Source organism: Ursus maritimus, unplaced genomic scaffold (assembly GCF_017311325.1).
Source record: "Ursus maritimus isolate PB19 unplaced genomic scaffold, ASM1731132v1 scaffold_21, whole genome shotgun sequence".
Classification (NCBI taxonomy): domain Eukaryota; kingdom Metazoa; phylum Chordata; class Mammalia; order Carnivora; family Ursidae; genus Ursus; species Ursus maritimus.
In genome coordinates, this window is record NW_024424564.1 from 47,871,257 (window position 1) to 47,885,611 (window position 14,355).

The 14,355-nt window shown below is 56.5% G+C and overlaps 1 protein-coding gene across 3 annotated transcripts in view; it reads left to right on the top strand.

Moving 5' to 3' along the window:
- The first annotated feature begins 3,498 nt into the window (after window positions 1–3,498).
- SYNGR1 (synaptogyrin 1) overlaps window positions 3,499–14,355 on the top strand; it is a 27,049-nt gene continuing 16,192 nt past the window's right edge. For all 3 annotated transcript variants that reach the window (XM_040637560.1, XM_040637561.1, XM_040637562.1), the window contains exon 1: window positions 3,499–3,660. In XM_040637560.1, coding sequence (XP_040493494.1) covers window positions 3,562–3,660 — 99 coding nt within the window. In that variant the 5' untranslated portion in view covers window positions 3,499–3,561. The remainder of the gene's footprint in view (window positions 3,661–14,355) is intronic.

Consider the following 14,355-nt stretch of genomic DNA (forward strand, 5'->3'; position numbering starts at 1 on the left):
TAAGTACATTTTGTGCATTCTCTCATTTAATCCTGACAATAATCCTCAGGGTTTGTTTTTCTTAAGGTTTTATTTATTTATTTTTTTGAGAGAGAGAGAGTGAGGGGAGGGGCCGAGGGAGAGGGACCCGAACCAAAGGCAGACACTCAACAGACTGAGCCACCCAGGCACCCCCTCAGGTTTATTTATAATAAAGTACTATGCTAATTTCTATTTTTCATATGAGGAAACAGGCCCAGAGAGGTGAAGCCATTTGCCCGAGGTGACTCAGTGGCTGTCAGAGGGAACCAGGACTTCCACCCAAGAATATCTCCATCTGGAGCTCAAGTTACTGAACACCACTCTTTCTGAGATTTAAATTCATGGGTGTGATCAAATCTTAATGCTGGAAGGGTTAGAAACAGTCTTTAAATTCTTCACCCCGAATGCCCCCGTGCCTAGCACAAAGCCTTCGGTAAGGTGGGCTTCAAATAAAGATTTATTGATGGTGGCTCAGTCGGGCGTCTGCCTTCAGCTCAAGTCATAATCCCAGCGTCCTGGGATCAGCCCAAGTTGGGCTCCCCGCTCAGCGGGAAGCCTGCTTCTCCCTCTCCCCCCGTCCCTCCCCACGCTGCTCATGCGCTCTCTCTCCATCTCTAATAAATAAATAAAATCTTTAAAAAAAATTTTTAAATAAAGATTTAGTGAATGAATATGTGAATATTACTTACTCATTCAGCCCACCACACTCACACAGATTTCTTTACCATATAAAAAATGTGTATAATTTACATATAGTGAAAATCGCCCTTTTTATGGACCAACATGTATTGCCAATTGTATAACCATCACCACAAACAAGATAGAAAAGGATTCCAGCATCCCCCAAATTTTCCCATGCTCCTTACTAGTAAATCCTCTAATGTGCCCTCCAACCACATTTCCAGTCCCCAGCAACCATAGTATCTGTTTTCTGTCCCTATAGGTTTGCTTTCGCAAGAAGGACCCATAAAAGGAAACATGCCGTCTGTGGTCTTTTGAACCAGGCCTCTTTTACTTACTGTAACACTGAGCGTATCAATCATTCGTTCCCTTTTATTCCTGAGTAGTATCCCATTGCACGCAGTGTCCCACAGTTTGTTTATACATTCTTCAGTTGAGGGACATTGGGGTTATTTCCAAGTTTGGGCTATTACACATAAAGCTGCTATATACATTCTTTTTTTTTTTTTAAGATTTTATTTATTTATTTGACAGAGAGAGAGACAGCCAGTGAGAGAGGGAACACAAGCAGGGGGAGTGGGAGAGGAAGAAGCAGGCTCCCAGCAGAGGAGCCTGACGTGGGGCTCGATCCCAGGCTCGATCCCAGAACGCCAGGATCACGCCCTGAGCCGAAGGCGGGCGCTTAACGACTGAGCCACCCAGGTGCCCCTGCTATGTACATTCTTGTACAAGGGTTTAGCGAACATAACTTTGAATTTCTCTAGGGTAAATACTTAGGAGGGGATTACAGGGTCCTATGGTAAACGTCTAAGCTACCTTTATAAGAAGTTGCTAACCTGTTTTCCTAAGTGGCTGTACCATTTCATATTTTCACCAGCAAGGTACAAGAGTTCCAGTTGTTCTAAATCCTCTTGAGCACTCGATTTTGTCAAATTAAATTTTTTAACCATTTTAATAGGTATGTGGAAGTGTCTCGTCCTGGTTTTACTGTGCATTTCCCTAGTGACTGGTGATGTCGGGCATATTTTCATGTGCTTAGTTGCCATCTATGTATCTTTTTTGGTGAAATGTATCTGTTCAAGTCTTTCTCCCATTTTCTAAAAAACAGGTTATTTTCTTACTATTGACTTTGCAGGTTCTTTATATATTTGGGATGCAGATTCTTTTTTTAAAAAAGATTTATGTATTTATTTTAGAGAGAGAGTACAAGCATGGGGAGTTGCAGAGGGAGAGGGAGAGAAAAACTTAAGCAGACTCCTCCCTGAGCTCGGAGCCCAACTCGGAGCTTGATTTCAGGACCCTGACTGAGATCATGACCTGAGTCAAAATCAAGATTGTGACACTCAACCGTGCCCCCCAGGGGCCCTTGGGATGCAAATTCTTTATCAGATGTATGCTTTGTAAGGATTTTCTCCCAGATTGTGGTTTGCCTTCTTTCGTTCCTGTAAGAGTGACTTTTGAGGAGCAGTTCTTAATTTTGATGAAGTTCCACTGATCGGTTGCTTTCTCTTAGGGATCATGCTCTTCGCGTTATATCTAAGAATTTGCCCAACTCAAAGTCACAACAATTTCTCTTGTGTTTTCTTCTAGAAGTTTTATATAATCATAGCAGCTACCTTATGAGGTTGCTGGATTGCATGGGGGTAATGTATGTAAAGCCCTTAGCACAGAGCTTGGCACAGAATTAACCCTCAGTGAACAGAGCCTAAGATGGACATTTACCTAGGTGATATTTATAAGACGTGCCCGCACACCCACCACACGTTTCCTCTGCACAGACCTGTGTCCTGTCATCACAGAATGACAAGACACAGCAGCAAAGCATATCTTCATCCAACCTGATCCTGGAACGAGTGGAGGTACCTGAGCCCTCGAGAGAAGCCATAAGGACTGCAGGTCATTTCAAGAGCCAGAGCTGGAAGGTGTTCTTGCTACTGCAGCCAGTTAGCACTCCTCCACCCTGCCTGTTTCCATGAAACCTGGAGGTCTAACCCAAATTTTGACGCGGTTCTGGGGAGTAGGGTCTATTTATTGAACACCTACTGTGTGCCAGGCCATTGGCTCCAGCAGCGAAAGAGATAGAACCCACACACTAGCAGAAGAGAACAATGAACAAATAATTATGTAATTAATTGCTGACTTAAGGAAAAGGATAGTGTGTGTATGGGGGGAGGTGTTACGTCCAATAAAAAAATTTATCGCCTTTCCTCAGGTTCCGCTTCTGTACCAGGTGTCGGGGCCCCTCCAGGCTGGGCGTGTGGGGTGCGCAGACACGGGCCCACTTGATGTCAGCCTAAAGGCAAAGTGGAAAGGTCTTCGGGGAGGTGGGGGCTGTGCTTCGGAGGGCTCTGAGAGAGGGGTTATTCATTCGTGGTCCATTCATCCATTTGCGAAATCTTCACACCGCACCTACTGTGCAGGAAGACAAACGCGGCCCCTGCCCTACTATGTTGGGGGGCAGACAGCGACAGGAAACGAATAACGAACAGGGTTTCAGCCAGAGCCTTAGGCACCGCGGGACTGTGATGGGGACAGGACGGCCGGGTAGAGCGGCCGCCCGGGGGCGGGGACGTCCTGTATTTGCGGCAGCCCCCGCCTCCCCCGGCTCGGGCTCCGCAAAGAGGTCACGACGCTAGCGACGAGCGCGCCCTCCGCCCGGTCCGCAGCACGCGCGCCCCCGCGAACGAGCGCGCGCGGCCCACTGCCCGCCCGCGCCCCGGCGCCCTCCGCGCACGACGCCCCCTGGCGGGAGCCCTCGACCACGCCGGCCGCGCGAGCCGGGGAGGGGGCGGGGGCGCCGCGCACGCGCAGGGCCGGCGGCGCGCGCCGAGCGGGGGGCACCGCGCGGGTGCAGCCACGATGGAAGGGGGTGCGTACGGAGCGGGCAAAGCCGGGGGCGCCTTCGACCCCCACACCCTGGTCCGGCAGCCGCACACCATTCTGCGCGTCGTGTCTTGGGTAAGGACGGCTGGGTGGCCCGGCCGCGCTGGGGGTGGCGTGTCGTGGGGGCTCGAGCAAGGGCGGCGCGCCCGGACGGACGCCAACCCCGCCGGACCCCGGGCAAAGGTGCCGCAACCGGCGGGGAGCTTTCCGGCGGGGTGCCGGCGCTCGCCGCTCCCTCCCTCCCGGGCCCCGGGCGGGGGTCTCAGCGCTGGCGAGGGGCTCCCGCTTCTGCCGACGGCGCCCTTGCGTCCCGGCGCCCCCATTCGCTTGCGGCCCCCCATCGCCGTGACCTCCAGGCCGCAGCTATGCAGCTGGCGGCTCGGGGTGCGCGCTGCCGCACGGGCGGATCAGCGGCGGTGGGACTGAGCCCGGGTTTCAGGTGGCCTTTTTGGTGGGGTGGATCAGGGCGTGGATCATCTCACGGGGTGCACGCCGCGCCTGCCGCGGACGTTCAAGGAGGTGAGGGCCGGAAACCAGGTTTGATGGCTTAGCCCGGAAGGTATGGAGAGATTCGTTGGGAAGCCGGATACCTGGCTTCCACCCGGGAACTGCCTCTCCTTCGCTGCGTGACCTTGGGCTGGGAACCACCCAAGAAATGTTTATGGGAAACGAGGAGTTACACACTGAGGTGGGGAGAGGCAACTCCTCTCTCATGCCTCAGTTTCCCGATTTGTAGAGACGTGGGAGGAGCCACTTTGGGCTCTGATATTTCCTGAATCCAGACCGCCCCCCGCCCAAGTACACCTGGATGCTTGTGGAGGGGATAAGGAAGAGGTCCTCTACCCACAGGGAAGAGCAGAGAGGCCTGTTCTGGACCTCCGGCCTGGTGGGGGTCAGAATCCCCCAGCAGTAGGGGGTCCCTGCTCAGACCCGGGACTGTGGGGGAGGAGGATGGGACAGAGACCGTGAGCACAGAGGGAGGGGTTCAAATGGTCTGGGCAGTACCCCAGGAGAAGAAGGCCCGTTACAGGAGGGAGTGCCTGGGGCCCCCTAGGGTTTGCTGGCCATTGCCCAGATACCCTCACTAGAGGGTCATGCCTCTGCAGGCCTGGGGCCTATTCTTGTGGGCCCATACCTGAAGGTCTAGGATTGGGGACACTGGGCAGGGTCACTATCAGCGACCCCAAGGGGCTACACCTAAGGCCAGTTGTGGCCTCAGGGTGCTCAAGCTCCCTCACTTGCTAGGTTTTCGGGGCAATATTAGGGTCTGATGGGTGGGACAGTTTGGGTGTTTATCTCTGGCCTCCCAGAGAGAAAGGAAGCTAACTGTCCTTTGTCTGAAAACGTTAAAACCTCCTCGTGGTGCTGCAAGAAGCATAGCCAAGTGTAAACCCCTTTCTTCTCAAGTACCCACCAGATGGGGAGCTCGGGGAGGGCAGGGAAGCCCCCGTGGCAGCACAGGGCCTGGCAGCGGGCCTGGCACCCTGGGCACATCCAGAACATTCATCTGTGCCAGTCTCCAGCTCCCCAGAGACCCCGACTGGCCCTCGGCAGAGATGGAGCTCTGGGGCGGCACCTGCCTGATCCGAGGGGCCAGCTGTGTGCTCTGCTCCCCTTTGCCAGCCCCTGGACCACGGGCCTGGGAGGGCGAAGCCATTGGCTTTGTGAGGGAGGTGTGGGCAGTTTGCCTGCTTGGGGCACTTCTGCCTGTGATGGCTTCATTTAGCAAAGCTTCATCAAGTCCGCTCGGCCCCTAGGGAAGGCAGCATGACTCAGACGCAGCCTTTAGCGCTCGGGGATGGCACAGTCCCACTGGGAAGGAAGCCAGGTACCCCCCGGGCAGAGGCCGTGAGAACCAGCAGAGGGGTCTCCCGGCCGTGGGAATCAGAGAGGCTTCGTGGAGAAGGTGTTATCAAATTGGGCCTTGAAGGATGAGCAGGGCTTTCCTCTGTTCACGTCCGGGTGCGGGGAGGCATTCCAAGCAGGAGGAAGGAGGAGTAACTGATGGAGAGCCCACTGTGTGCAGGGGGGGCGCACGTGGTCACCCAGCTCATCCCGCTACGGCCTGCATCACCCGAGGAAGCAGGCTCAGAGAGACCCAAGGTTCCTGAGCACATAAGCGGCAGACAGAGGATCCGAACCCAAATCTTGGAGTCTCCAGAGCACATTGGTTGCTTCCCCGGGAGCTGGGAGAGGTCAGAATGCCGGCTTTCGGGATTGGGCAGGATAAAGGTCATCTGGGCCAACCACCATCTAATGCCCAAATCCCCCCACCGCCTCCTAGCTCTGCTCACTACCTTTGTGTGAGCACAGGTGGCTGATACTGGCTGACTGACACCTTTAAAACATATATAGTATTTTTTTCTGATCACGAAAGTAAATGCTTGCTGATGTCTGGAAAGTATAAACATCATTTGCAGTGGTCACCCAACAATATAAACGTACTGGACTTAATACCACCGTACAGCTAGCAATGAGGACATTTTATATCCTGTGTGTTTTACCACGGTAAAAACAATCAGGAAAAAAAATCATGCATGATCCCACCGCTCAGGGAGGCCCAGTGCTTCCTTCCAGGCTTTTTCGAAAATGTGTGGTGGGCCAACATGTTTTAACACGTTGACGAGCATGGAGAAGATGCGGTTGGAGACCTGTCCTTCGCCCTGGTGTTCCCTTGGGGCCGCACGGGGTCAGGGAGGCACCAGGCTTCACCTTCAAGCTAACGAAGCCTGAGCTCCGGGGCTAGGGTGACCGGTTCATCCCGGTTTGCTGGACCTTTCCCAGCTTTAGCGCTGCAAGTCCTGTGTCCTGGGAGCCCCATCAGTCCCACACAAACCCGGACGCCTGGTCCCTCTAACAGGACCACTCCCGTGGAGCGGCCCTAGCCCCGTGGGCTCGTGGGCTGGTGATTTTGTGCAATTTGTAAAAAACAGATCTGATTTCTGAAAGAGGGACCCCCATACCATATAAGCTTCGGGGCCTCTGCAATCCTGGATCTGCCCTAGAACCTGAGCCACCGGGGCAGACACAGATCCCCCAGCACCTCCTCTTTGGCTTCTGTAGCTCCTCTCTGCCCCCCCTTCCCCACCCACTGGCCCCCAGGCCTGGTAGTGTGATTTTGCACAGCAGGCACTGAGCGCTTTGGTTAAGTGGGCAGGGAGCTGGCAGCCCTCTGGCTCAGCTGACTGGGACCTTTCCTGCCTGGGGTGAGGAGGGCATGGCTGAGGTGGGGCCCCGACGATGAGGGCACGCTCAGAGCTGCTGCCTCTGACCTGGCTGGAGGGCTGGAGGGAGACAGGGCCGTTCCGGCTGGCGGCCAGGAGAAGGTGCCTTTAGGTTTCCCCTCGCCGAACCAGCTGTGACCACCGCTGTGCCTCAGTCTCCCCAGCTTAGTGAGGAGGACAAGCTAGGTCAGAGGTGCTCGCAGACCGTCAGTGGACACCTTTCTGTGTTCCAGAGCCGGGGAAGGGGGGGGCACGGAGCTCTGGCAGGGAGCTAGCTGATTTCATATAAAGGACCCCCTTCTCTGGCCTTTGCAATCTTACTTTTAGAGGGTCCAACTGACCTGCAGGGAAGGAATTTTGGCGCCGGTAGAGGAGAGGGTAGTTGGTGTTTTAATGTTCAGTTTGAGAACATTAAACTGGAATGTTTAATTCCATCTGGAATGCTAGAACGTTTGAAATTTCGGCCTTTTCAGGGTTGATTTCTGAAGGGCCTTGGCAGTAACATCCCAGGATTCTGTGAGTGGGGTGGGTATCACGCCCCCCCCCCCACGACAGAATAAGGCACAACTTGGAGGTCTGCGGGGTCCACATTCAGTATACCCTCTTGGCCTCCCTGTCTAGGTTGCCGTGGCACCAAGGGGGCCTGACGGGGTCTCATTGTCACCGGCACCCTCAATCATCCCAGTGAACGCTGGCTATAAAAGCTGAGTTTGCTTTGGAAACCCAGCAGCTTCGAGATGAGACCCCTTGTCCCCTCTCCTGTCCAGATCACCATTCCCTAGCCATCCTGCATCAAAATCCTGGAGCTGTGGGGTGGGGAAAGGGGGTCCGGGGTGGAGATAGAACCTCTGGCTGGCTCTGGCATTCAGTCATTCATTCCACAAATGCCAAGTCCCTGCTCTGCACCGGCCTGTGTGTCCCACCAGAGACACCCTCAGTCCAGTGACACGTACTCTTTCAGGCTTGAGACACTACAAGAAGAAAATCCAGTAGGGAGTCGCTACCACTGCCAGGGGCGTATGGAGGACTTCCAGGGGGAGGTGACTTCTGAGTTGGTTCTGATAAAGAAGTGCGGCGGGAACATTCCAGGTGGAGGGAACAGCATGTGCAAATATCCGGAGGCGTGAGGTCCGAGCGGGCTTTAGAAACGATGGTGAGCTCTTGGGGGTCCCGGGTGTGTGAGTGAGAGTGACGTCACACCCCGAGTGCGCTCAAGAGGGGCGGGCAGGGGGCGGCTCACAAAAGACCTCGGGTGACAGGTGCACACACTGGACTTCATCTGAGGGCCGTGGGCAGCCGCAGAGAGGGGTTTCAAACAGAGAAGCGCTCCCTGTGGCTGCTGTGTGAAGTGCGGCTTGAGAGGGTTCTGCGGGCACGTGTCCTGACAGGAAAGGGGTGGCCTCATCCAGCCTGTCCGCTCCCAGCACCTGGCACGGCCCATCACTGACTCAGAGAACTACGTCCATGGAGGTCGATCACATGCTCCTTTGGCGGTTATCACTAACAGTCTTGGAATCTTCTTATCTTTTCATCCGCTGGTGGCTGACCTTTGGCTGGTCCATCTGTCTTAGGTCTGGAATGGAGTCAGTGGCAAGGAGGTCTTCAGATGTTGGCTGGTCGGATCCTGCCTTGTGTCTTGGGCATTTCCTCGTGCACAGGGGCAGTGTGGGAGCTTGGGAGCCTGGGGGAGCCTGGGATTTCATGTGGGGAGCTGGATCGCCTGAGCAGGACCTTGGAAAGTCCTGGCCTCTCCAAGCCTCATCTGTGACCTGCGATTGGAATGCTAGGTTTGGGGCAGACTCGAAGCTTTGTGAAGACGGGTGTCGAAAGGGCCTGTTATACATCCACTCCACCCAGGCCTGTGGCGTCCCGGTCGAGTGGGTTCTGTTACCCCACTTGAGGTGAGAAGCTGAGGCCCAGAGAGGTTAAGTGGAGCGGCTGGAATCCCAGCAGGCAGCTTCCGCTTCAGGGAGACCCAGCCACATGGGGAGAGCCCCAAGACCTGCTCCTGCAGGGATCTGCGCCTGCTCCTGGGAAGCTCTGAGGCAAGCCCGAGCCTGGGGAGAAAGAACAAAGGCTGGGGGAGGAGGGGCGGAGAGGAGGAAGAACCAGGAGGAAAGGAAGGGCAGATGGCAGAGCTGGCGAGGGAGCTGCACTTGGCACCGAAACCGGGAGAACCAGCTGGCAGCTGGGAGGAGAGGCAGGACAGGCCATTGGGAAGTGTCTGGGGCCTGGAGGCCTGAGGCCATGTTCTGCACCCCCTCTGACCCTGACTGGTGGTATGACTTGAGCAAGATGCCATGTGCTCTGGGCCTCAGTTTCCCCACCTGTCAAATGGGAAAAGGAGAGTCAGATTGGGCTCGTGGTTCCCAACCTTTCTATCCTCAAAGAACCCCCACTCTTGCTCCTAGCGGACTCCAGGTTGGGGGACTTTTGGACCTGTCAGTCTTTGAAGAAGTGATATCAAGAACCACACCCCCACAATGCTTTCGGGGGGGGCCCACAGCAGGGGGGCCTGGGCCCCAGGTCCGTGTATGTGAGCAGAGTGTCGGTTGGATCCTGGCACGGTGGCTCATACCCCTGTGTTTCTGGAGGACACTTCCCTTCCAGGGATGGAATTATGCTCAACTCCCCTTGGTGGGGGGGAATGAGGGGGACCGTGAGGAGGGGGTGGCTGTTTGGCTGGGACAGCCCTAGGCTGCCAGGCCCAGACTCTTTAGATCCCCAACAAGCCGGGGCTCTCAGCTCACGGTCCAGGGGCGAGAGAACATGGCCTGGGTCCCTGAGTCTTCAGCCCCACTCGGAACATTCCTAATTATAAATCACACTGTAACTTGGCCTCCCCCCACAACCCCACTCCCCTGGCAGCCTTCTTTTTTTTTTTTTTTTAAGATTTTATTTATTTATTCAACAGAGATAGAGACAGCCAGTGAGAGAGGGAACACAAGCAGGGGGAGTGGGAGAGGAAGAAGCAGGCTCATAGCAGAAGAGCCTGATGTGGGGCTCGATCCCATAACGCTGGGATCACGCCCTGAGCCGAAGGCAGATGCTTAACCACTGTGCCACCCAGGCGCCCCCCCTGGCAGCCTTCTTAAGGGGGCTCTTCTTTCCCTCATACCCTCCCTCTGCCGAGCCTGGAGGTGGGACAGGGTCCTCCTGGCTCCCGAGGCTGCCTCCAGACCATTCTCCCCCAGCTTTGACTTCCCTGTCGGCCCGGGATCCCCTTCTCTTAGGCCAGCCGCAGGTCACTCCCCTCTTCCTTGAAGGTGCCTACGACTTGGCACTTGCTCTCTCTAGCCCTGCCACTGCCTTCATTCCTGGGGACTGTACCACCCGCCTCCGTGATCCTACTCCCTCCTCCGCCTCGCCTCGTCCCACAGTCCTCTCCTCAGGGGGCCATAGCCCCTCTGGCCAGGTGTACTAGAGGCGAGGCCTGGCCCACCTTTCCAGCAGCTGCCTGCACTTCCCCTCTCCTGTGTCTCCAACTCTCTCTCACCTCTTGATCCCAGCGTCCCTGGGCCTGGGACCTCTGAGCCACTGACCCTTGGGCTGTGCCCTTTCCCCATCCTCCCTGTCCCCCTCTGGCTGGGCTCCTCGGAGGTCTCACCAACCCATGCCCAGCCCCAGCCTCCTGCATCCGGTGCTAACCCTGCCCCCGGGCTCTCTTATGTCTGTGGCCCCGGCGGGCCTCCCTGTAGCCACTTGGCCGGGCCTTCAGAAGACCTGTGTGGTCACAGTCTCCAAGGGTTCTCCCTCAGTTTCTCACCCTGCTCAGGCTTTCTTCCCCTCCTCTCCACCATCTGTGACCTTCTCCTTGCCAGACCCAGGTCGTTTGTCATGAACGGCTCTCTCAGCCCAACCTGGTCAGCAGGGAGAGGCTTATCCATCCTCCCCACCAGCCACAGGACACATGCACCCTGTCGTCTTCCGTGTACTACACACGGGAGTGTGTGCGGGGGGCCTGCTCTTTGCCAGGCGCTCACAGTCTGGTGGAGGGAAATGTGGTGATGAAACCAGTAAAAACACAGATGAGCACACAGCCCGAGGAGGAGGCAGTCGGGGCAGGGACAGGGGGGCGACAGTACAGTGGAGATGAGAAGGATGGGGCCAGCCAGGCGGAGAAGCGGGGAGGAGGACTTCCAGGCAGAAGGAACATCTTGGTAAAGACCGAGAAGTGCAGCAGAGCAGTGAAGAGGCTGCCACCCCCATGGATGTAAGCTGGGGGGGGGGGGGGGGGAGACTGCGTCTGNTACGTAACTGCCGTATCCCCGGTGCTGGATGGTGCGTGGTGTCCCGTAAGGGCTCTGTATGTGGGTGAGCGAGGTGGGGGACTGCACTGCTCTGCCTTCCCCTTTCCACCCTCCGTCCCTGTTTAGGGTCTCCCACCCAGCCTTTGAGGCCCAACTCAGATATCGCCTCCTCCTTGAAGTCTTCCAGGATCCCCCCGCCCAAGCTTTCTGTCTCCTTGCTTCCTTTGTGCTCTAGATGAATGGCTGTAAGAACTCTCAAAGCAGAAGGCATTTCCCCCTTTGTGTCTTTCTTCTTCTCTAGAAAGTGAGGCAGCCCCTGGGACCAGGTAAGACCTGGAATTTCCGCAGAGGGAAGGAAACAGTGGACAGTGTCAGGCTTGTAGGAACCAGCAGAGCAGAGTCCAGGCATCGAGGTGAGGAAGAGCTCACAGACCGGTTCTTCTTACCTGCAGAGACTGCATAGAGCCTTGATTTCCCCGTCCGCAAAATGGGGAGAGCAGTGCCTGCCCCAGGGGGCCGTTGGGGCATAGATGAGGTCCTGCCTAGGAAGGGCTCAGGTGGTGCTTGGCTGGTGTTCACAATGCTTTTCCAGGGGTGGCATTGCTCCCCTTCCCTACCTCCAGAAGTTCCGGCGTGCCCGGACATGGGTGAGGAAGGACCTGGGCTATGGCGGGGGGGCGGGGGTGTGGGTACTCCTGCCCCCACACAGCAGCCCGGGGCCCATCAAGCAGCTTGTCTCTGGGTCTCGTTGCCCCCTGCCCCCTGTGGTTACACAGGCACAGGAGGGTGAAGTACGGACAGTGCGGAGAGGAGGGGGAGCCTTCGGATCACCCGGCTGAGGCTCTCAGTACCTTGGGGACCAGGGTCTGCTTGCTCAGGCCCCTGCCCCGCAGAGCCCCCTCCCCCACCGCTGAGAATGTGAGGGACAGCTTGCAGGAAGATTACGGCCTAATCCCCTGCAGGTCACACCTAAGGCTTCTGAACAGGGTGCCCGGCAGCGGAGGAGAGAAGGGACCCTGGGAGCCCCCCGACCTGACCCTGCCTCAGCCCTGCGGCTCCGCACGAGGCTTTCCAGGAAGCAGAGTGGCTGCCTGGTGCCCGTCATGTGCCCCTGTGTTGGCTTCTGCCATTTTCCTCATATGACCCCGTGGGAGGCAGGGCCCCATTCCCATGAAGGGGGGCCCCTTGGCAGCCTGACTCATCCCTCAAAAGCATAGCCACTTCTTTCCTCACAGCCTTTCCCTGGGGCCCAGGAGGCAGGATCAGAGACTTTGGTAGGGACACTGGCAGGAAGGCAGGTTCAGCTCGGGGTGATGGAGAGGACTTTTTAGGGAGTGAGCTCCCTGTGGTCAGAGGTGTGCAAGCAGAGGCCCAAGCTAAGGATACTGAGGAGCAAATACTGCCTTCTGATTCCCATGCTGCTTCTGCCCATGTCAGGTTTGCCGTTTGCTCCCCTCTAAGCCTTGCCTGACCTGCCCTCTGGGTCCAAGGAGGGAGATGTTCACCCACAAAGGAACCAATAACTAGGGACATTTGTGTATAATGATGTTATCAAGAAAATAAGGTGGATTATTGAAAAAATATTATAGATCTGGGAGTCGGGTCTGGACGGTTTCTCTGAGTAGTTGTCTTGCCCTGAGAGTTGAATGTTGAGAAGGAACCAGCAGGAGCCAGCCTGGGAGATCTGGGGAACCCTGGGTATTCCAGGTAGAGGGAACAGCCACGTGCAAAGGCCCTGAGGCAGGAATGAGCTTTGGGGAGAGCTAGAGGAGAGTGACGAGAAAGGAGTCTGTGAGGAGGGCTGGAGGCCTGGGGTTGCGATGGGACGGGGGATTCACAGTGGGGGTGGAGGTGGGTAGGACGGAGCAGGGGACTGACTTGTTCAAAGGGATCTGTCCAGCTGCTGTAAAGGGGATGGTGCTGGAGTGGGAGTGGATGCACCAAGACTGGGAAGCTGCTGTCATCGCCTAGCAAGAGGTGGTCGTGGCCCTGGCCAGCATGGAGGACATGGGGTAACTTGAGTGACTTGGGGCAGGTTGAAGCAGTGGGCCTGGCGCCACCCTGGGTGGCATTTGAGAATGAGCTCAGTTTGGGGTTCGAGCTCCTGGGTGGGAGCCAGTGTGTGGATGGATGAGGGGCGCTGGGGGTCACTGGGGCTGGAGAGGTCAGATGGGAGACCAGCGGCTCAAATAGGGGGACCTCAGAGCCTGCCTAGGGACTAGACTGTACCCCCAGCCTTGGGAGGGACTAGTAAGAGTTGGGATGGGTGAGCACCCTCTGGCTGTCACTGGAGGAGGCCGGAGAGGAGGCTGTCCTGGGTCAGGCAACGTTGCAGCCTGGAGGTGGGCAGCAGCTGGGACCGTGGAGCCGAGGGCTACGGAGCAGATCAGCTGGCTGCCTGCAGTGTGTGGGGCAGGGGCCGGCGACTCCTCCAGCCATCTGGCTTAGGAACATGTCCCAGTAGAGGGTGAGACGGACAGTGCCATTCGGAGCTGGCAGGACCCAAGAGCTCCCCTCTCTACCGTTTATCTGGAGGGAAACCCAGCATGTGCCTAAAGATAGTTAAAGCCCACCTCTGGGGAGCTCCCAGCAAACAGCAGCGACCTCTGCCCCTCATGCTGGCCTGGCCCAGCTCTCCCGGGAGCTGGGTCAGCCTGATGCCTGCAGTGGCCCAGACACGGCCTGCTGCTCTGGGATGTGGAGGAATGGGGGCCCCGCCTCTCCTGCCCAATGGGGTGGTGACACAGCTCGGCAAGGCAGGTGTCCCTCCTGGCACTCATGTTTTCCTAGAGTTTGGGATCTGGAATTCACTCCTGGGGAGGCGGCTGAAGGTAGAGAATTGGCTTACATCCTGGAATGGGGTTGGAGGGGGGCAGGCCTGGGCTAGAAGCAGGCACCCTGCTTACCTGCTGTGGGCCAGCCTGTTACGGGCAGGCTAGAGTCCAGGCCTCTCTGAGCCTCAGCTTCCTCCTCTGTGAAATGGGCTAAGTGAGCCTGATTTGTGGAGATGTTTTTAGGTTTATTTTTTTTTTTAAAGTTTTTAAAGATACTTTATTTTTATTAGAAAAAGAGAGGGAGGGGGGCACCTGGGTGGCACAGCGGTTAAGCGTCTGCCTTCGGCTCAGGGTGTGATCCCGGCATTATGGGATCGAGCCCCACATCAGGCTCTTCCACTATGAGCCTGCTTCTTCCTCTCCTGCTCCCCCTGCTTGTGTTCCCTCTCTCGCTGGCTGTTTCTATCTCTGTCGAATAAATAAATAAAATCTTTAAAAAAAAGAAAAAGAAAAAGAAAAAGA